General features: G+C 32.2%; 1 protein-coding gene across 1 annotated transcript; it reads left to right on the top strand.

Annotated features, from left to right (window-relative positions):
• The first annotated feature begins 1,828 nt into the window (after nt 1–1,828).
• LOC142320921 (uncharacterized) lies at nt 1,829–23,409 on the top strand. The gene is made up of 5 exons (XM_075358903.1): nt 1,829–1,924; nt 9,766–9,917; nt 13,537–13,665; nt 17,676–17,801; nt 21,095–23,409. The coding sequence occupies exons 3-5, from the start codon at nt 13,576–13,578 to the stop codon at nt 21,296–21,298; spliced, it is 420 nt and encodes a 139-aa protein (XP_075215018.1). The 5' UTR covers nt 1,829–1,924; nt 9,766–9,917; nt 13,537–13,575; the 3' UTR covers nt 21,299–23,409.
• Nucleotides 23,410–24,469: the final 1,060 nt, after the last annotated feature.

The following is a 24,469-nucleotide window of genomic DNA, read 5'->3' as shown; positions in this document are numbered from 1 at the left end:
GAAGTTATTAGTAAAATAAAATTTTATGTACTTTTGAGTTTATTTCAAAATTTTTTACAGAGGTTAATAATTATTAATAAATCAGTATATTTAAATTAAAAAAAGTTAAAAAAAATATATATGTATCTAAAGTTGGATTCAGACCGATGAGTCCATGGTTACGGATCCGATACCCTCTCACTTCACATAACTACTTCAACAACGTGAAACAGAATTAATATGTAAACTAATATAAAATGCTTAAACGTATCATTTTTATTTACGTGTACCGGTATTTTAAACAAAAGTGGCTGTCAAGGTCTTTTGGCATTGCGTTGCAGTGATCCATAAAAATACTGGTTTATGTCTGATGTTTGTTTTTAATAATTATTGACTTCGGATTCACTGAAAGATTAATGTGATTCGAATCAGGGATTCTTGATAACTAACTGATTTTGATAAGTTAGTTACTTCGGATTCAATGAAAGATTTATGGGATTCGAATCAGTGATTCTCGATAACTAACATATATTAGTTATCTCGATAACTAACTGATTTATGTGATTTGAATCATTATAATGATTAGTTTTTCCCAACTCTAGTTCTTTGCGGCTATATGTCGGCTATATGAGCCGTAGCATTGTCCTATTAAAACCACGTATAATCTATCCGTTCTGCAGATATAGTGTTTACAAATTGTTGCACCGTCTGTATGTAGCTCTCATAGTTCACAGTGCCGGAAAGAATGTCATGAAGTTTCGACTACTTATATTGCACGCGAAACTCCCATTTTTTGTCCGCGGAGAGGAGACTAGTGCACTGATGTGGATTTCCGTACGCGAGATGCGTGAATTCTGTGCTTTCATGGTAGTTCCATATTGATGGAACCGTGCCTCGTCGGATCGAAACCGATCTTTGAATTCATCCCCGTCCGAGTTATGACATGAACCGCTGACAGAAAGCTACACCTTTTTCAGTGTCTTCAGGTAACAACTCGTGAACGACAGCAATTCTGTGTGAAAATTAAAAAAAGCTAAAAAAAATATATATGTATGTAAAGTTGGATTCAGACCGATGAGTCCACGGTTACGGATCCGATACCCTCTCACTTCACATAACTACTTCAACAACGTGAAACAAAATGAATATATAAACTAATATAAAATGCTTATATATCATTTTTATTTATGTGTACCGGCATTTTAAACAAAAGTGGCTGTCATGGTCTTTTGGCATTGCGTTGCAGTGATTCATAAAAATACTCGTTTATGTCCGATGTTTTTTTTTAATAATTATTGACTTCGGATTCACTGAAAGATTAATGTGATTCGAATCAGGGATTCTTGATAACTAACTGATTTTGATAAGTTAGTTATCGCGATAACTAACTGATTTACGGGATTTGAATCATTATAATGATTCGTTTCTTCAAACTGTTTGCTGACCACTTTTGACTTGCCCGATCTTCCCGAGTTAATTTTTAATTTAGACGATGTCACAAAAAAAAGTACAACTAATTTCTTGTAAAATATTTTAAGTACATTTTTATAGAAAAAAAATAAAATAAGTTTGGTGCTGTGTGTCGTTTCAAAAGTATGCATTTTTAAATTAATATCACCTCCGATCGTCATGGTCAAAAATGTATAAGCAATTAAAAATAATTACCGGCTGTTTAATTTATTAACGAAAATGTTTTTTTTTTAATTTTTACGTATAACTACTGCGTTTTTGTGTTTTATTACTTTTATGTTTAACAAAAACATTATTATTATTCAGTATTATAACGAGATATCGTATGTATTGAAGTATACAATAGCATCTGTTGGCATTATTGAACAATCATTAATAGTGTGAACGTTTGTCTAAGACCGTTGTAAGGGAGGTATTTATATTCTAATATAAGTATTATTTATTTGGTGGTGTTCACTTTTGTTTTTCTGACCAAGTAAGTAATTTTATACCATTCTAGTATAAATTAATAGAATTTAAGTTTGATTTTTTTTTTATGATGAATTTGTCATTACTAATGCTGTACGGTTAAGTGCTCTACAATGTAATCATTTCTTAAAACATTCCTGTGTTAAATAGTCTAAGTTAGCGATCGTAAGTTAATTCGTTAAATTATATTTATAATATAATGGTTATATCGGGCGATATTGACAATAATCCAAAGGTTTGCTGTTTATAGTTATAGATACAAATTAACCAAATTTAACCTTTCTTTCTTTTTCTTGTTTAGCCTCCGGTAACTACCGTTTAGATAATTCTTCAGAGGATGAATGAGGATGATATGTATGTGAGTGTAAATGAAGTGTAGTCTTGTACATTCTCAGTTCGACCGTTCCTGAGATGTGTGGTTAATTGAAACCCAACCACCAAAGAACACCGGTATCCACGATCTAGTATTCAAATAACCAAATTTAACCTAAGATCGCTAACCTCTACTAATTAACATAAATGTTTTGATTATTTAAATAATTGCAATAATTACTGATTTATAATTTAAATACTCAAAACATTTAACAGTAATGACGTATACGATAAAAAAACATTTGGTTGGATAACATTGCATAAGTTCTGTGATTATCTTTTTATTTATTGGAAATAATAATACTTAATTTCTTTTTCATATTCTACGATACTAACAAATAAGAACAGCGGATAGTTGACAGTTTTGCAATAGACTGTTGAAGTTTTCAATTAGGTTATAAATACAATAGGACGCCGATTGTTCGTTACCCGTAAATTCATCTCGTTCAATAATTCGTCATCCCTCTGGAAAAATTTGTAATTTTTATTTTGGAGGTACAATAGTGATACACAAAAGTAAATTCAATTTTTAATTACTAATAAAAAGTACACCATCTGTTAGTCCTACAGCATAAAAATTCACTTAATTGCGACTGATGGTTTTATATTAGCCTATTGTACATTATGTATAAATTACAGTAATCATGTGAGAAAAGAACTGGTAAAATTACTTTACATATCTTTCATTCATATAAACATTTTCATTTGGACACTATTATTTAATCAGTTTTTTCATATTTCTTATAGTACTTTATTATCAAAAGAACTGTAATTACATCATTTCTCTTTCATTTCTAAAATTCATTACAGTAGTGAACTTTGCATTATGCGAGTCAGTTGTTCATACTAGTGTCGTACCTATTAGTGTGTACTTTACTTAACGAAGCAAAGTTCTCTAGCAAATGTGGAAGTTATAAAAGTTTGAGATTCTTCAACACCTGTATAAGGGTGAAAGTATCGTTAAACTATCACAGGAATTCACAATCCCTCATATATCAGTAAGCAATATTGAAAAAAAAATCCGATAAAATAGAACAATTGATGAGTAAAATGGAAGTTACTGATGGTGATGTAACAACCAGAAAGAGAATGAAAACAACAGAAAATGCTGAACTTGACAAACCAATGTACATTTGGTTTGCACAGCATCGTAGTCAAGGTCTACCTTTAAATGGCTCATTAATTATTGAGGCAGTTCTTCAAATGGATGAACCATTAAATGACGATCCAGATTTTAAAGCCAGCCAGGGTTGGCTAAATAGTTTTAAAGTAAGGCAAGGAATTCGCCAGCTTGCAATTGAGGGCAAAAAATTAAGCGCTGACAGTCAGGTTGTAGTAGAATATTGTGAAAGTTTAGTTCAAAAAATAAAAGTCATAATTTAAGTCATGCGCAGGTGTATAACTGTAACGAAATGGGATTGTCCTGGAAGGTGCTTCCTTAGAAAACCTTAGCATCTTCTTCCTGGAGCTCTGAGGCTGGATACAAAGTAAGGAAAGAACGCATCTCCAATCATGTATGTTCTATCACAAGTGGTTGTCATAGACTTCCTCTAGCTGTTATTGGCAAGTCAAAAACCCGAGAGTTTTTAAACTCATAAATCGTTACTTATTACCGGTGAAATATTTTTCGCAATGAAGTGCTTGAATGACAAGATATTTTTAGCCAGTTGTTTTACGATGTTTTGTGCCTGAATTCCAGCAACATCTTAGAGAAAATAATTTACCAGAAAAGGCAGAACACAAAATTTAGGTCTTAATCGGCAAATTTTGAAAAACCAATTTTTAAATTATGTTTTTCTTTGAAGGCTGTGTACAATTCCAATCAGCTTGTCTTACAGAGACACAATCCTTCTTGCCTGGCATCATTCAGCTGTGCTGATCATTGTGGTAAAAATGTTGGTCACATTTAATAACATTTTCATCAATTACGTGACTTGATTTCTTTTTGCCGATTTGTGGCAAAATTCCACTTGTTTTAACTAATTGTTTGGATTGAAGGGCTAAATACTGACCAACACTAAACTCATTTTGAATTTTTTGATTGTTCCAGCTTCTTGGTAATAAAATATTAATTTTTTCCTGGATTGATTTAACTGTTTTCATTTTATCTTTTATTTTAATGATTAATTCGTATTCCCTACCTAAATCAGCATAATTTTGTCACTAAATATTACATTTAATACAGTTTGTGAACATACATTTAAACATTTATGTTTGTGTACATTTATTACATTTTATTACAGTTTGTGACTAAACTGGTTTCTTCTGTAGAAATATTTAAATGAAAGGATTTGTTTAATTTACTGGTAACCGACTCGGCTATTTTTGTAACATTATTTTTTGAAATTGGTACCTTTGTGCTTTTCGATAATTTTTTAACTTTATCGGAGGAAATGCCAAGTGTTGAACAAGCTTTATTCACAGACATGACTATAACATATTGAGGCTCAAATATATCTTCACATTCCGGTTCGCTTGCTGTATCATCGTGTGGTTTTTGTATTTTGTTTAAGCATTTTGTACACAGTGCTCTGCCTGGAATTAATTTTAAATTTGGATTGCATGTTGAAAGTGTCAAAGATATTTCTTAAAGAGAGATCACCTGCTTAGTGTGATTGTATATAAATATTAATACCCCCTTAAAATTAGTTCTGCCTCTTGTTTATTAACTTTTAATATGTAACATAAAATTTGTTGTTAGATTTGATGATAATTGAATAAACTGGTTATCGCTAAAGCGAGTACTGCCATTTCCTGAGGGGTGTTAAGAGACCTAAGGATCACCTGGATTTAATTTAAGTTTAATAATTTATTTATTGAATTTAAAATTTTATATGCACACAATTCAAAATATGTTACATGGTGGTAAGCAAGGTATAACATAATGTCGAACTTAGATATGAGTAAACAAAGATGTACACAGCAATATTATGAATCTGTTTCACAAACATGACACAGTAATATAATAAATACAAGTTCCATAAGCTTGTGCATATTTTGACGTTTATATATCTAAACAAGCTTGTGTTATTTATTTTGTAAATTCTGTTTAAACTGATTAATTCTTAATTAGTATTTTCCCCCGTTTTTAGTAACCTTTATTAGTGTGGGCATGTTAAAAAAAAATATTTATTCTAAAATCAGAATCATTTTTGTAACATAATTGTCATCAGTTGAAATTGACCGTTTGCAAATATTTTAATGTATTCTGTTACAAGGTTTTTAGCTTAATTTATATGATTAAATCTCTCATAACATTCATTATACCGTATCTAAGTTGCTTCCACATAATTTTGCTGTTTTATTTTTAATTATTAAAATTCTGTATAATTTACATTGACTGCCAGTAGATATTTGTTGTGCTCCGTTAAGCATCAGGTAATGCATAAAACCGATATCTGGGCATGAGAATTATCTTCTTTAACAAGTCATTTAAATGTAATATTTATTAAAATTGTAACAAATACGCACATGTACAAAAACTCATTTGAGCCACATGTGGCTCACATAGCCTCCTGATGTTCTTTAGTTTTTAATTTGAGGTCCATGTGAGCCTTAGAGGGATCACATGATTAATTTTGGTATTATTTAACAAAGTATTCTTGTATAAATAAAAGTTATATTTATAACTCTTAACATTACATCAATTCTTTTCATAAATTCTATCATTTAATGATCAATTTTGTTATAAAGAATTCAATACAGAACTTTTTTACACAAAATCATGATCAACAAAGTTTCTATCAAAGATTTTATGTCATGACAAAATCAGTCAACAGCCGAAGCAATCAAAAATAAAAGAAGGCATCGTACACATAACATTTTGTCATCACCCTTTTGATAATTTTTGCTGAGGTTTCTCTATGATCTGTTTACCTCTTCATTTTGTAGCAGCCACTGCATCTCTGTCTTGCTGTTAACTTCTTACCTTCAGTGTTGATCAGCCTATCTACTCTTGCAGTTTCTTTTGTAGATGCATCTTGACTGACTTCAATTTGCACATCATTGTCAAACATCTGTAAAAATTGTAAAGTCAATTCTTCCCCAAATATTTGGGTTTTCGTTGGAAGTTTCTGTTCTTTGATAACAGGTTGTATGAAAACCAAGCACTGACAATTGATTTTTGATGAAAACAGTATTTCAAAAATGATTTTTTTATATCACTTAACATCAAGGCTGGTGGAATATGAGCTCATTTGGTCAGACAAATCTACACAGTATGTCTGAAAAGCTCCCGATCTAAATAAAGTAAAAATACAAATTTAAAGATAAACGAATTTACTCACATCAGCCCTCTACAAAGAACCCTTCAATAGTTATACAATTGTAGTGCCGGTAGAGCCTGTGAAACGCTCTGGAGAAATCACTTTGTGGGATCACCTTTTTCGGTGCAAGCCCTTTGGGTGGCCAAAATGTCGTTGAAAAAGCAGCCTTTCAACTTTAACTTGAGTTTCGGCAACAGAAAATAGTCAGCTGGTGCCAAGTAGGGTGAATTGGCCCTTTAAGACGGTGATTTGATTTTCAGCATAATAATGTATTAAAAACTGCTGCCATGTGTACCAGGGGGTTGTCAAGCAAGAGATCGGGCATCTGCCTGATCCCGGTACTCGGGCTGGATTCGAAGGTATCAGGCCTTTTATTACCTCCAAATAGAATTTAGAATTCACGATTTGACCAGTTTGTACAAATTTATGATTAATCAGGCCCTTTGAATGGGAAAATGCCATCAACATTTTTTTTCACTCTTGATTTTTGCTGCCTGACTTATTCCGATCTTTGTGTTCTAGGACTCAACCAAGCAGCGGATTCACGCTTTGTTTGTGGATCATACATAAAGCAGCAGCTTTCATCCCCAGTTACAAAAATTTCATCCCCAGTTTGCAAAATATTTGGGTCACTATAGGCAATTTCAATGAAGTCTTGAGCGCAAGAAAGACTTTTTGTTCTGCAATCCAACAAATGTGGAATGAAATGAGAGCACACCTTTCAGCAGTTCATTTTTTCTGTTAAAATTTTACGTGCCGCATCTTTACCGATGTTTAACGTTTCAGCTATGGCCTGAAGGGTAAGATGAGGTTGTTTGAGCAGGAGCGTGTGCACTTTCACAATATTTTCATCATGATCAGCTGTTGACAGCCTTCCACTTCGTTCATCGTCATGTAACGACTCTATCACATTTATGTTGAAGTATAAGATGGGGTTCATCTCCAAATGCTTGTTGTATCAGAGAATAAGTTTTAACAAAAGATTTTTGAAATCGAACACAAAATTTTATCGCGCTTCTCTATTCCATATTGCAAGCTCCCACAAGGTCACAGGAACACAACGTATGTGGCCGATGATGTATAACTCGAGACTGGAGTGACGAAACGTGATGAAATTTTGTACACACATTTGTCAGGCATTGTGCAACACATTTCCCTGATTGTTCGAGAGATGGGCGCTACTTGTATCGAATACAGAAATTTTATTTAGGAACTTTTCAGACCTACTGTGTATGTAAGTACTACTGCAATGTTGTAATCTGTAACTACCTTGGGTTTCGTGGTGGGCTTTCCTTCTGTTTTGTTGAAATCATTAACAAATGTCTGTTATTTTTCCATTTCAATATATATATATATTTTTTTTTACCTGAACCTTGGGCTGTAACTACTACTTCAATTTGTTTCAGTTTGGTTTCTGTTAATTGTTTTGTATTTCCTTTTCGATTAGCCATTAATATACCAGCAAGATTTTTGTGTAACAATCAAGTAACTAAGAAGTCAACGATACCCTTGTATACCAATTTCCAAAAAAATGTTCATCCAACATCAAGTAATGGTCCAATGGAACCCTTTTGCTTGAAATTACTTCTTTTCTAGCATATATCTTGAGATTCCATATATACCCACAGACAAAGCATAATTTTATAAGTTTCACCCTGTGCTGATGTTTTTTTTTATAGTTTTGATGAAAGACAAGCTGTCCCCCTAAAAAGAATTATTTTTCATCGATTTACATCTCTTCCTGAGGATTCATTCCGTCTTGAAACTTTGGGAGAAGCTAGTCGATGAGTTGTTGAATTTTGTACAGTCTTTCATCATATGGAACATTTCCATTATTTGAAGCATGGAACATTCTCAGAAGAATTTGAAATATGTTACAATAAATTAGCTTACCAACTTGGTTATAATACAACAGACTTGCTATATCCGCAGCAATTTACTATCACCCATCCACAAAATTATTCCACAGAATCTTTGCATTACATTTATATCAGGTGTATACCATTTTTTCACTCTTTTTTATAATTATTGATTGCTCTGTTCTCCTTCAGAATTCAATCTTTTGTTTTGCATAATGATGTCTCATTGCCGTAAGAAATTGAAAATGCATGATTAATGAAAAGTGCATAATACACTTCTTGGGGGTTGGCATCTGTACCTTTGCTATTATTTTTCATCATTAACTAATAGTGCAAAGGCATTGGGATAAAATATCATGTATATCTAAGTTGTTAGATTAAATTCATTATCTCCTTCGTTGTTATCATTGTATAGTGCATTGTTGAAAACATTGGAACATTGGAGGCTCCAATGGTACACACTCCAAGATATTCCCAGCTTGACCAGGAATACAAGAAATCTGAATATTGCTGCTGCTACTTATGTCAGCCGAATTACTGACAGAATCATCAGACATTCATAGTTCATCAATCACTCTCCATAAACCTCTAATTTTTTGTCTTGTCATTTACGATTGGTTTGTCAAATTTTGATCTGTATTCAGGGTTTTCATCAGTCAGTGTCAAAATCAGCATTTTCACTAGAACTCGTTTAAAAATAAATCAAAACATGAAAGTGTTATGCTGGATAACACTAGAATTAGGTTTGAAATAAAATAAATGTTTTTAGGTTTAGAATAAAAAATTTTTGTTAATTTTCCAGTAGACAATTAAACATTTCTAGTTTGTAGAGAATTCACTTCTGAGGATATAAATGTAAATAACATCGGTTAAAATTAAACAGAAATTTAGTTTAATAAAATAAAAAAAAGAAACTAGATCTGGAACTAAATGAAAACAAATAGAAAACTTATCAATAACAGAAAAAAATCATAAAAAATATAATTAAAAAAATTAAAATCATGTACATTAGTATGTATCAAAGAATCAGTGAGCCAAGGGCCATGTCACATGGCCTCTTAGAGAGATTAATTTGAGCCACATATATGGCGTCATCTGTTAATATCATTCGTCTGTTCTTGTGTTCTCTTACCTTTTTCATTGAGAAAGCTTGCATCAGTATCAAATATAACCCCATTCAAGCCACCACAAAACATAAACAAAGAACAGTCATTAAGGAGTTAGAGTAAGACAGTTGTTTATGACAGCTTAAAGAAACCTATTTATGAAAAACTCAACATTATTTTTACACAGAATTTTTTTAAAAATTTTTATTATGGATATTTATTTTGATTTTTGGTGTTTTTTTGTAGATAATGAATGGGCGTGTAAATAATACTTTTAGTAATGAAGCTGTGCCTCTTAATAAAAATATTAAATTAGAGACTGAACAGGATAATGTAGCACAAATGATATCCTTTTTTTACCACATCATACGACTGAAACTAATACATCACATGAACATGTAAGTTTTTTTTATTTTTCTTTTTTTTGTACGTTTGAGGCAATATTTTACTTTACATTCATTTCTTTTTAAATGTTTATTCCTGTTTTCCAACAGTTCTTCATTCTTTTGCTTTATTTTTCCCTTCTCTCTTCTGAGCAAATGTTGTTTCTTTTTTATACCTTTCTGTGAAATCTTTACTGGTTTTCTGAACATTATTCTGTATTGTACTATCTCCTTGAAAAAATATTAACATTTTCATTTACAACCACTGAAATCTGTTGATTTTCATTCTTTTTTTTCTGTAAATGTGGTTGAAGATCTGTTTTGTGAGACTGAAAAAGATTTGGCTCTTCTTTTTCGATTGAATTGACATTTTGTCGGTTTCATTGCATTTCTAAATGTCTATTACTTCTTAATCTGCATTCATTTTCTTGCATTCTTATCGGTTCTAGAATCTTTTTCAAGCTTTTACTCTATTTTCTTTTGGATTTATTTTATCTGATTTCAAACTGAAGATGCATTTGATGCAGATTCCGCTGCTAAAGACGCATGTAGTCAACTATCCTTCACTACCTGTATTACTACATCCAATTTTATTAACCATGTCAAACACACACTTTGTGCAAGGTGGCAAAATGACTGGATTGCCATGGTAGGTAACAAACTTTGACATCTCAAAGGTACTGTGTTACCACAGGATTCCTCTCACAGGAAAATTCGCTGAGAGGAAGAGGAAGTGGTTCTCTGCCAATTACAGATAGGAAGTACAAAAGCTTCTCACAGGTATCTGATGTCAGCAGAAAATGCACCGATGTACGTACAATGAGAGTGCTGTTTGACTGTGTGCCACATCCTTGTGGATTACATTTGTTATGCGGCCTTGCATTGTAAATTTAAATTTTCCAGGAATTTTCATCATATCCTGGGCAGTAATAAAGAAGTTTTGGACTGGGTATTTTTATTTCTTCCAAGTATTAGTATTTTACTTATTTTTAATAATAGTATGCTTAAATTTTTTATGTACAGTAGTTGTATATTTTTGTGTTTCACATTTTAGTTAAAGTTTTTTATTTTGTCATTGCTTTTCAGTATTTTAGTTTGAATTTTAATTTTTGTTTTTAAGATTTTATTTTAATTCTGTTGCTGTCTTATTAGATTTTATACTTTATTTCTATATTTCATTTTTTTTCCTGGGCATCATAACGAAAATGTTTTTTGCCCAGAAAAACACTGAAGCAAACAGGTCCTCTGGTTTGATTACTGTATTTTAGTGCCTAATTTTGGCATCTACTGAAATGTCCTTTTTGTTCAAAATATCTTTTGTTAGTTAAATATCTTTTAAATTTTAGTTTTTGTAAGTAGTATTATTATTATTATTTCTATACTGTTGGTGTTATTTTCATTTATTTTTATTTTTACAATTATTCGCAATATTTCTATCAGACATCTACTTAAAAAGAATAACAGATTACATAAAGGCATTAAAATCTTATTGGTAAACATTATACATATTATTAGAATGCTGAAATTTTTTTAAAAATCTGTAAAAGCGGTGGCAAGCAACCACTTTTTCTTAAAGCTACTGTTTGATTTCAGCTTTCCTCCAGCTGTTGTGGTAATTTTATGTACCACAAAAGGGAGATAAGTTGTGTTATCTATTATTACTGCACTCCCTTCTTGTAAGTTATTTGTACTTCATTCATAAACCAATTTTTATGATAAAAATAATAATTTATGATAAAATATACGTCGACCACCACTTGACGCTTTTAATTTGTGAAATGTCTTGAAACCAATTTTTTTCACACTACGACGAACGGTTATAGATGATAAAATTTGCTTTCAGTTTTTCCCGTATTTCCTCTTTGAACTTCTTAACGGTAAGGATTTCATTCTGAACGGTAGAGGTATTATTGATATATGTTTCTGCACAATACATGATTGTTAAAATTGTCCAGTAACAGATTTCCATTCTGTGTCCTATTTTTCCCTGGCGTTTCAAACTGAACGCAACTATTGTTGCTATCGCACTCCTTAGCTGTCCTACATATCCTTTGTATTGATCTCCAACTAATGCTGCGTGTTTCAGCATTGAGTTCACGAACTTTATCAAAGTAAATCACGCTACGGAATTCGAAGTCGGATAGCTTTTGAAAAAAATTATATTCATTGTAGATTACATTTCTCGAACTACTTTTAATTGTATGGCCATGTTGACTGGAAAATGAAAGTGTTTCCCTCTCATTCATATTACACTCTCACACATATTACATAGTTACAGAAAAATTACAAAAAAAATCTATAACTTAAAACCTGATAAAAAAAATGCGAATTAACTTATTATAGACTGTCTTTGGCATAATGCAGCACTGTTAAATAAAAAAAAAAAACAGCATGAACTGAACATATGGAAATAGAAAATCCATATAATTTATTAGATATCACAGCTAAATGCTTAATGAACTCATCAGACTGAATACTGGCATTGCAATCAATTTATACTAATATACAACGACATAATATCAATATACTGTAATCAGTATTGAGACTTTCTGCTCACTGAGACTACTTCTTCAATCCTTATATTATATTAAAATCTATTATTATGATCCTCGCCGTAAAATACTAATGTTTATTAATTCAGCTCTACAAATAAAAATTCTAAAAAATTACTGTCTGATATTATTGAAAATTTATTTTTTCTAATCGTTTACTCTACTTTCAAAAGTAGAAAATTTTTATCTCTATCGGTTTGGATTTTATAGCAATTTAAGTCGACATTCTCAACAAAAAAACTGCAAAAATTCGTTTTTCGTGCCTCTAATTTTCAGGAAAATGACTGTAACTAAAATTGGCCGAATCCAGGTAGTGCAAAAATAATTGCATTTACTGATGATACCTTAATTTTTATTGTGGGATTTTTAACTTAGATGCAGTAGTTTAAATACTAGCGCCGTTTTTCATAGTGAGTAATATAATTCCAATTTCTCGCAAAAATTTCTGTATCATGATTAATATCAAATTCTGGTCAGGCATTGTAATATTCTTATGCTGCAAAATTGCATTTCCATATTCCACACAAGCTTCAAGGTTATGTAACAACATAACAAATAAATAACTATTGTTTGGAATTTATCTTTCAGTCAGAGAATTTGAATCTTACATAATTCCTATTTTTATAATCTGGTATGTATTGTCAGATATGAGATAAGAATTCAAAATTTTAGGTAACATTATCTTTAAAGGTATATTTATGACTAACAAAAATTTTACCATAGACAATATTAACACCAATGTTTCTAAGATTAGAAAAAACTAAATGAGGAAAATTACCGCAGCAGTTTAACAAATTATTTGATTGTAAAAGATTACAATTTGTAGAATAATCTGTAGTTGAGTAGCGACATTTTTAACATTTAAATTCGGATGATAAAATTTGGTGTAAGAAACATTTTCTAGGTTCTTCCATACAAAATTTGGCTTATTAAAGTCATAATAATAATAATTTGACTGTGGCTGTACTGTTAATGTGTGTGGTAAGTTAATTAGAGGTACAGATTATTTTTTTTTTTCAAATTATACAAAAAATTATAAATATTTACTTTTTTAGCATTTATTTTTTTGTTTTGCATTGCAGCAGGTAGATTTAGTACAACTGAAAGAGGAACCGTTTAATATGATTAATGGTGATATTCCAAAAGATCCTTTATCAATTGAAGAGACCATCTCAGTTAAATCAAAAAATGTAAAAGTGGAAAATGAAATGGTAAGAGTTATAGATTTTGCATACAGTGGAATACCAGTTATCTAGATTGACCTTTGCTAGGCCAGATCTGGATAACTGGAAAGATAAATTAAAAAGTTTAATATACACTGGACATATCATTCTAATGTTTAAATGGTTAAAAAAAAGTATTAATGTAGAAGTAAAAAAAAAAGTCCCTAAAATAAAAAAGAAATTTGGAACATGTACAGTGTAAGAAAAAAAGTAATGTGACACATTAGTATAGTGTAAAAAAACACTGTGTAGAAATTTACTTTTATAATTAGTTTAACAAATCCCTTAATACAGGGTGAGCAACATAAAATCACTCATAATGTAACCGCTGCAGAATTGGTAGGTTATTTTGGAATGAAATTTGATAAATGATATGGATAAATTAAATAAGAAAAACATAAAACTTAATTTAAATGTTGCATTTATATACCTTATTGTTACAAAAGATGTTTAACATGGCCACCTGGGCATCACTGCACTTTTGTGCTCAACTGTTCATATTGAGTGTTGTCTGATGCAAAATGTCATTTGTGTTGATATTTTGTTAAATGTTCACCTTCAGAACGTTTGATGTGTGACAAGTAACTCCATCTTTTTGGAAGAAGCTGTATTCTTTTTCATTATCAGTTACTTGTGCATAGAATTCTTTGAAAATTGCGAGGTAACTTGTGTATTCACAGTCTGGTCAAATAATATTGTTCCCATTATACAATTACCGCAAACGGTTTGTAACACCAATTTTCTCATTGTGAAGTGAACGCTCGAATATCTTGTAAGGATTCCTTGCCATTTAGTACTTTGTGATCTGTGAATTAATATTGTCTTTTAAATGAAGATGCCGTGCCTCGTCTGACATGAAATACAACATGGGTCTAAATGTCGCCAGCAATGTTTTTGAGAAGCTGGTTGCAATAATCAAGTCGTTTCAGTTTGTCTGTCTCCTTCAGTTGTGTCACAGTTGTAATGTGGTCACAATTGGAACACAATTGTAATGTCACAATTGGATTCACTAACTGTGACTAACAACTTATTGTTCATTTTCCTCAGCTCTGAAATAGTGGCCTTAAGTGAAGCAACCTGATCAGACAACATCTGAACAAGTTTTTTCAGCTTATTGCAAGATCCACACTGCTTAATACCTAAATTCATGGGAGCTTGTTTTGACGCAGCAGTGGCAAAAGATACATCTAAATTAACAAGGTTCTGTGAATTTAAGTGTTTTTCTGTATTCTCTGCATGCAGCCAGAAAAGATAGCTTGTGCTCGCTAGAAAGTCTGAGAATCGCCTTTTCCTCTTTAAAAATTAGGCAGTCTCGAGAGCGGGCTGCGTGTGAACCACTATAGTTAACACATTTTTCATCCGCATGGCAGTCTGTGTCATTGTGGCCTTCCTGAGCACATCGAGCACGGATCTCCATCTTCGAGCAAGATTTTGATGCTCCTGGTATTACCGGGAGATTAAATGTTAATATAAGAGATGGCATTAGTTCTTCCGACTCGCTCTGCTACTTCTTGATACAATTCACACTTCTTATTACTTCTTGGATTCGAAGTTCATCAGAGTAATTTCGTCAAAAACCGTTAAGGGGGTTAAATAACTAATATCAATATTTGATGTCATAAGTTACACAATTTATGTTTGATTGATTTTTAGTTTTAATCTCGCTTGTTTAATCAAATTGATTTTATGTACATGTTATTTCTTTTTTCAGTTTCTTTTTCTTCCATATCTCCTTTTTTTTATTTTCCAGTGTTTTACATTTTTTCTTCTGTCCAGGTAAGAAATATTTCTTCTATGGTTTTTTCTCTCCTGGAAACCTGAAATATTTTGAAATTCTTTCTCATTGTAAATGTTCTTTGTATTATTGTAAATGTCTTCTTGTATTATTTTCATTTTTTCTCTCTTTTTCAGTTTCTCTGTTTCAGTTGTTATTAGTTTCTAGATTTTTATAGTGTATAAATACCCTGTTGGGGGGTTCATTCTTTGTAGATGACCATAAAAGGCGATTCTTCTTTTTCTGATTAAATCTAATATTTTCTCCATGTTCATGTAAAGTTCATTCATTATTGTGTCTTCTTTTCTGTCTTCGATGGGCTGAAAGACTTTTTCTGAGTATTCATTTTTTGTTAATTAGAAGTTTGTTGTCAAATGTCAGATGTTCAGTTGGATATAGAGCTTCCAATGAAATGATTGTGCAGTAGTGTCTTAGTCTTTTTTTTCATCCCTTCCCCTTGGGACCAGACCTAGACCGATGAAGCACGACTCAATCCCAAGGGTGCCTTTGCCTCTAACCTCCTGAGTGATAATGTTGGACCTGGCTATGTCATTCCCAGCACTGGGTACCACCTGGTAGGCCAGGACTGGATCTTTCCTAATGCCTTGCCTGAAAGAGGAGGGCCCCCTAGATGACCTTTCTCCCGGCACTCTGGTTTTTTTTCATTTTAACCCCTTAACAAATCCCCTGGAGTCCTCATTCACTCATCGGCTGTAAGACACCTCGGCATTCCATGCCTCCAGAAAGGGGCTATCCACCTAACCCGTAATCTAGAAACCCCAAATCTCCATTTCCCTATCATCCTCCTCATCTTCCAGCTCCTCCCTAGCCTTAGCTCTCATTATATCGATGACCATATTGCAAATGGTGTCCCAATTTTTCCGATTAAAAAACATCGTTTCCACCACGTTATCTGTGGTGATCACACCAATAACATGCTCCATCTCTCTCCTCTCCATCACCCATCTGACACAGTGGAACACTGTGTGCGCTGCTCCACTTCATCACTCTCTGTAGAAGAGGCACCCATCCGACCTCCTCCTCTTTCTGTTCCACAGATGCTTGTTGAAGCAGCCATGACTGGACAGGAACTCCATCATCTCATAGGCTAACTGCCATACCTTCTGCCCAGCCATGGTTTGATCTGTGAGATCAGCCTTCTCGTCCAGCTCCGTATCTGCGTCCTTTCCCAATGAACGTATCTTGCTTATCTTGACCTTTTGGCACACCCGCTGATCTCTCCACTACTTTCTTCGCTAACAGATCTAAAGGTGGCATGGCCGCTATTACTAAAGTTGCTTCCGTCAAAACTGTTCGGTACGACCAGTTTTGAGACCAGCAATCTCGTTCTCACAATCTTCTTATGTAATGCTCTCCTCCAGGCTGGAACAGTGTACAAGACAAGACCTAGCCACTGATGCTAATAATCTCTCTTTGGACTTTTCCGCGTACTGATTTTCATCACCGCACTTCTTAATTCCATCTCACAAATGGAGGAATCTCTGCCGCAGCTACCACCTCCAATACCTCACATGGCCTCCAGGGGAACAGTACCTCCACGCAGTCAGGTAACAATTCAGGTAACGCTCTCCCGAATGTTTTACTAACAATCTTGAAGGCGTCTCCCCATATGTCGCTATCAAGGTGATCACACAACCCCTGCCACTTCTCTCTCTTACTGCTCATAATTTCTTTCTTAAAAGCTTTCCGACACCTCTTTAATTCTTCCAGTGCCAAATCAATCTCCTCCATCGCATCTCTATGATTTGCTTGCTGTAGACACTTATTACACCAAAACAGGCCTTCTAGCTGCCGCTACCTCAGGCAACCACCAATATACAAGTTTATCTATTGGTCATGCCTTCTCCAGCGGCATATGGCAAGCCTTCAAAATTACCTCCGTTAAAAACGCCGGCGAAATGCCACTGAGGTGACCTAAACACTCTTGTACAATATGTTACACCCTCTCAATGCCCAACACACTAATCACTCTTCTTACTTATACATCAACCCCTCATGACCATGAGGCCCCCAGTTCAAAATAGATTACTTCATGGTCGCTAAGCGACTGTTCCTGCTGAAGCACCTCCCAACCTCTAGTCTTAGTCTGGCATTGAGTGATCTTACCTTTTTACTGCAGGTGTTTTTAGTTAATGTAAATGGCTAGCCATTTTACTGATTTTGGAAATTTTGAAAGGTTTTTTCTTTTATCTTATTTTTAAAGGAATCTGAGATCTCATTAAATGATGAAATTTCACCACAGTTTCATCTTAACATGAAAACCGATGAACTTGAAATTAATTGTTTACACTCTGTGAAGATAGAAGAAGAGATTGAATATCCAGATCATGTAAGTATTTATAATTATTGGATATTGTAACAAACATGCTTTGTCTCTTGTTAATTTCATGAGAGAGAGTGAGTGTGTGTGTGTGTGTGTGTCACAACTGTTATTAATCTGTATTGGGTCAGGTTGTAATTACTAACCTGATAAATATGACAAGTGAATATAATTAACAACCGATTACCCAGAGCTTATTAAAATGAGAACTCTATCAACAAGTTAAACTACACACATTTTAGACATCACACTGAAATTTAAAAATTAACCATTCATCATTAATCAAAAATACATACATATATATATATATATATATATTTTTTTTTTTTTTTTGCTATTTCAGTGTGTTCTGTTATAAAAAAATTGTTTCTAACTCTATTTATTTCTATTTCATTTATATAGATTTAAGTTGTGTGTGAATGATAAATGGTTAATGTGCAAAGGCAAATGTTTTTAAATTTCAGTGATGTCTGAAATGTGTTTCTTTAACTTGTTGATAGAGTTCTCATTTTAATAAGCTCTGGGTAATCGGTTGTTAATTATATTTACTTGTCATATTTATCAGGTTAGTAATACAGATCAATACATATAAATACAGATCAATCACAGTTGTGACATATAGTTTTATTAATGAAATGAAAATAAAATAAAATTTAATTTTATATTTACATTTGGAGAAGTTAACATATTACCATATTATTACAAAAGATATTTGAAGTTAGCTCCCTGTGAAGCTGATGCAGAAATACTAAAGTAATCAAACTGAGAGTCACCTGATGCAAAATGTTATCAATGACTTCAGTTTTTATTGTGAATGCTCGCCTTCAGTTATCGATAGTACAGTATCAAAAATATGGTAATGTATAGGGTTTTATATTTGTACAGTATTATAACATCATAAAAAGTGTATACTCAAAAATAGTCATTGAAACGTTTTTTTTTTTTAATTTCTGTATAAAAACTCCATGAGCCTGTAACTTGGTTGCTGAAAGGGGTTAAGCACATATTAGGTTTCTTATAAGAGACTAGCTGTCTAACGAGAACCTGGACCCTTCAGGACAGGTCAGCCCAGGCAAATCTCAGAGCCAACTCAGAGGCACCACAAGGTTCTGATCTGTTAGATCGAGAGTATACCTGAGCATGCAAAAGTTAGTTTTTAACCTACTGACAAATACCCCATTTGAATTTTGAAAACCGTTTGATTGTTTACAGAGCTATTATAAGAGTACCACATTGCATGTCCCCCTCCCAAGGGCGCCCTGCTTGTTACCAGTTGATGGTAATGATTGGTCTAGCCTCCTACGAGGTGCTCGTATACCTTACCATACTAGCTTCTCGCGCAGTCCCCACAGGAAGCCCATTCATTATTGTTAAACAGAATTTTTTTAAATTTATTTAATGTTACTCATATTATTTTTTTTAATATTAATCAAACGACTGATACAAATCATTCAGTTCAAACCCAGTTCACACAGTGATAGGGGACTCACAGTTCATTAATTCAATTCATTAAAGTTTATGCATAACCGGGAAATTTCCACTACTACATACATATTCTCATTTTTTTTCTAGATCAGAAAGATATCTAAAAACCTTCACAGTTATGCTGAGAAACATGAAGTAAAAAGTTTGGTTGCAATTGATTAAGTAATTTTTTTTTTGTTTATCCCAAATAAACGAACACTTCTTCCCCTTTACATAATAGTATAGATGTAGACAGGAAATCTTATCAACAAGTACTGCTTTGTCGATGTTAAGCTTAATTCTAGGAATATATATTAAATTAATTTTAAGTTCTTGCAAAAAGATTTTTTATTTAAAAGTTGTTTTAAATAAATTACAATTGTTGGAATGTAGTAATAAGAAATATGAGTGAAAAATCTCATACACAACCCAATATCTGTTTTTGATATATGAATAAATTTTTTTAACAATTTTATATATTCATTCAGAACAGATAAATTTTGCTGCTTTTGTAAAATTAAATGCTAATTTTCTTATCATTACACTATTAAACTCCCCAGTATCCTCATAGTTTGAATACCATCTAATTCATGAAATATGTACAGTGTCAACTTCATCATAAAGATCTTGTTTAACTAGTTATTATTACTTTACATCCATTTTCAAACTTGAATATTTCCTGGATCTATTGAAAATAGCTGAAACCAATCAAATGAAGTAAACCACCTAATGATGTAACATCTTATCAGCTGATTAGCATGTGAGGTGTATCGCAGTAACAGACTCGCTAGACAGAATCAACATATAGATGTCATGCTTGCCAGAGTCATAAATTGGACGGTGAAGTCCTATCATCTGTGCTGAGTATTTTTTTTTTTTTTGGTTGGATACATGGAAGTTTAATAATATTTCAAAGGACATTCTTTCATTTTTCAATTTTCTTTGTTGTTAAGACCTAATTTTCCATTTTTATCCTCAAGCAGAGGGCTGGGTGATAAAATGAATTGGTATTAGGTAAGTTTTAAAATTTTTGTAAGTGTGGTAAATGTTTAAAGCTTATTTATTTAGTTAATTCAAATAGGTGGGCATGAAACCCACAAGTACAAAAACCTAAGTACATAACAAAGTAGAAGATGTATCTTCATTTTTATTAGCATATTTAAAAAATGTTTGGAATCATTAGATAAATATTACTTTTTTTTGGTATGTGACTATCAACAATACATAGTTGCAATTCCTCAAAATTTCTATATCAAATTCCAGTCAGGCATGGCATTTTTCATGTACTAAAAAATTGAATTTCCATACCCCATGCATAAACTTCAAGATTACGTGGCAAAATAAAAAAACAAAAATTATTTACAATCAAACTCTCATTTATAAACTTTAATTGTTACCAAATTTTTATTTTTATATCTGGTAAGAATTTATGAGATATAAGATTAGAATTCGAAATCTTAGGTAATGTTACCTCTAAGGTAAATTATATTTATTACAGTTATTCACCAGAAGCAGTATTTAACAATAATGTCAGAAAGATTAGAAAACACAAAATCTTGTGAATTACCGCAAGAGTTTTAACAGTTATTTGATTATAAAAGATTACAATTTATAGAAAAATCTGTAAGATGAGTTGCACCATTTTTTTGTAACATTTAGCAAAACCTGGAATATTAGTCACATAATAATAATAATAATAATAGTAATAATTAAACTGTGGCTGCACTATTTATGTAAGTGGTAAGCGATTTAGAGATATTAATTTTTATTTTATAAGTTTTACAAAAAATCATAAACATATTTACTTTGTAGCATTCATATTTTTCTTTTTATTACAGCAAGAAGATTTACTACAACTGGAAGAGGAACTGTGTGATGTTATTAATGGTGATATTGAAAAAGATCCATTAGCAATTGAAGAGACCGACTTAATTAAATCAGAAAATTTAAAATTTGAAAATAAAGTGGTAAGGGTATTAGATTTTGCATACAGTGGGACACCAATTATGCAGATGGACCTTTGCAAGGTCAAGTCTGGATAATTGAAAAGGATTATTTTATAAAGGTTTATCATATATACTGCACATATCATTCTAATGTTTAATGGTTAACACTACAGTAAAAAAAAAATATATAGATGTATTTCAGTAAAATGAAAAAGAAATTTGGAACATACATACAATGTAAGAAAAAAGAGATACAGTAATATGGTTAAAAAAAATACAGTGTGCAGAAATTTGCTTTTATAATTAGTTTTAGAAACATGTTTTTGCTAAATGAATTGAAAAAATAAATTAAAAAACCCAGTAAAATTAAGATCGATAAAAAAATCTTATTGAAGATGTATTTGAATAGTGTTTAAATTTTTCAAATAATATATTAGTTTTTTTTAAGTTGTCTAGTCTGGGTTTAAGCAGTCCAGTTGAATATTGGTGACCCACTGTTTTCTTTTAATCATAGGCTGCTGTGGTCATTAGCCCCAAATTTTCATTTTTCATTATTACTACCTAATATTTAAATTTTGGATTACATACAGTTCGTTTCTTAACTCATATATATAACTTTGCGAAAATTCAATTAATCATCAACATACTGACCACTATGACAAATTCTCAAATAACAGGAAAAAAATCACCAAGCAAGCACAGTAACAAAAACCTAATACCAAAAGTTGACTTTTATAAGATCCTGCTTCATCAATCAGTACAGAAATCCATAATTACATCAAACAAAAACAAAAACAAAAAATAAAAAATAAAATTTAGGAAACAACCCTAATAACGACAAAGCTTGAACATAACTCAGTACTAACTGGAATGATAATCATTCCATTTGTTGTTCAAGTTTTGTCGTTATTAGGGTTTATGTTTCCTAATTTTTAGTTTTTATTTATTTTTTCTTTGTTTGATGCAAGTTTGGAATTTTGTATTGATTGATGAAGCGGGATCTCATGAAAGTCAACTTTTGGTGTTAGTTTTTTTGGTTTCTGTTAGTGGTTGGTGGTGGATATTTTTTGTTATTTGAGATATATACGTAGATTTAGCCCACCAGGGTGGTCTAAAATCAGTTGTTTAACAGCTATTTACGTTGTTGAAGGTTCTTAGGTTCAAATCCTAGTAAAAGTTAGTTGCGTTTGTACAGATTTAAAAACTAAAATAGTGGATACTGGTGTACTTTGATTGTTTGGGTTAGTCGACCACATGCCCCAGGAATGGCCACACATCTGTACAATACTACCGTTTGTTTACATGTCATACATATCATCATCATCATCATCAAATTGTGCCATGGTGAACTGAATTGATATGATGGTGACTGAAGAATGTAAATATGCATCTTCTGTATATATTTTTTCACAATAAAAAACATATCATAAAGCATTAAAAAAAATGACTGCAGAAGATAGGTGTATTTCTTCTAAATTAATAATTCTTATTCCTGCTAGTTTTATTTACAGCAGAGTGAACAAAAAACTCGTTAATGAAATAGATGATTGGATAATGATAAGTAATGTATATGTATTACTATTCGAATCATGTTTTTGTCATCCATTGTAATTGATACATAATTAGTTATTTTTCTAATTCATTCTTAATAACGTTGTGGTTTTTTTTATATAAAATCCTGTAATGGAGCTAATCAAAATCAAGGAAGGCAAACTTAAGGGTAAATTTATAATTATAATTATAGTCATTGACACTAAGAATATTGGGAATTTTTTTTTGTATTATTTAAATTGTTACAAATTAGTGTTAACAACATAACATACATAACAATATTCATTTTTACAATATACTAAGCATAAAAGTGTATAGCAAGATAAATGTTATTTACATATCTGTATATTCTTGTACCTTCTTCATATAAATAAATCCAGAATTTTAATGCAGAAGTACGGGTGGTCATTTGTTATAGTATTATTATGTTTAATTACACTGTTAAACATAATTTTTGTTTCCTAACATGCAATACATGATTTTATTCTGTTTTTTTATGGTAAAAACAAATATGAACTCAATCTTTTTATCGCCCACCATTTTTGAAAAAATTGTAAATTTTAATTAAAGGATTTTTTTAATTTTTCAACGTACAGTTAGCATTTTAAGCTCCTATATTGTATTTTGCTAGCTCATTTTATTATTGTTTAACTTTGTTAACATAATTTGTAAGGTATAAATAAACAATACTAGGCAAAGAATTAATTTTTTTACACACTATCCTAGCCCTGATGGGCTTTAACGGAGTCGTCTTTCACCCTCTGATTTTTTATAACTCATAGTAATAAGCCAGGCCTCGTTGGGATGCCACCAATGTAAATACCTCGGTAGACATTTACATCGGTGATTTTTAAACTCAGCTTTTGCCTTCACTGTACAAACATCTTGAATGTCCTACATCGTTGCCCTCTGAACTAGCTACCTGAGCTCGTGGAAGCACGAACCCTGCACCTAGTTCTATTTTTATTGAGCCAATTTCTAGTAAATGTCTCGAAATTCGAGGCAAATTAACAACAACATGCAACCAAAAATGTTGTTCGCAACAACAAAATTTAGTCCTAGTTCCTTTAGTGAACTCTACTTCAGTTCATATCCCTGACTTTAAGTTAATTTATAGATTCCAGTCTGGTCTACAAGGGAGAGGCAGACAGACTTCCTACTCCCACTCAGCTCCATTGCAGAGTCCCGCATGATATTTACTTTCTTCAACCATCGTCGAGATGCCGCTACACCTCATTGCTGCATGGGATCCATGTCCTCGGCAGTGCAGTCGCCATCCCACCGACAGTGTCGTGTGCTCGTTCAAACTGCCCTCGTCAAAACGGCGCTACATCTCATGGCTGCATGGTAACCTATGCCCTCGGCAGTGCAGTGGCCGTTCCGCCAATTGCTAACATTCAAATAATCACCACAATTTCTATCTAACCATGGCTCATCGCCAATACACCTACCTTCAGCCAATCAACTGCCCAGGCAGTCCCTAGCCACCCGAGGTACTACTCTACTATACCCCTTCAGCCATCCTGCTCAGGGCAAGGAATCGAAGGAAGCCAGCCACAATAGTTCATTCTCTGCGAGTGTTCTAGTTGACATGCGGTTCAAAGAAGGAGTTCACTCTCTCGAGTTCCCTAACAACTCTGGTACGTTCAGCCTCACACCGTGCAAACATATACAAGTAATACAATAACATCAACTTTTACAAATCATAAAAATGTT

This window comes from Lycorma delicatula, chromosome 3, assembly GCF_047948215.1.
Source record: "Lycorma delicatula isolate Av1 chromosome 3, ASM4794821v1, whole genome shotgun sequence".
Lineage (NCBI taxonomy): Eukaryota > Metazoa > Arthropoda > Insecta > Hemiptera > Fulgoridae > Lycorma > Lycorma delicatula.
This window is presented reverse-complemented; position numbering and strand designations above follow the sequence as displayed.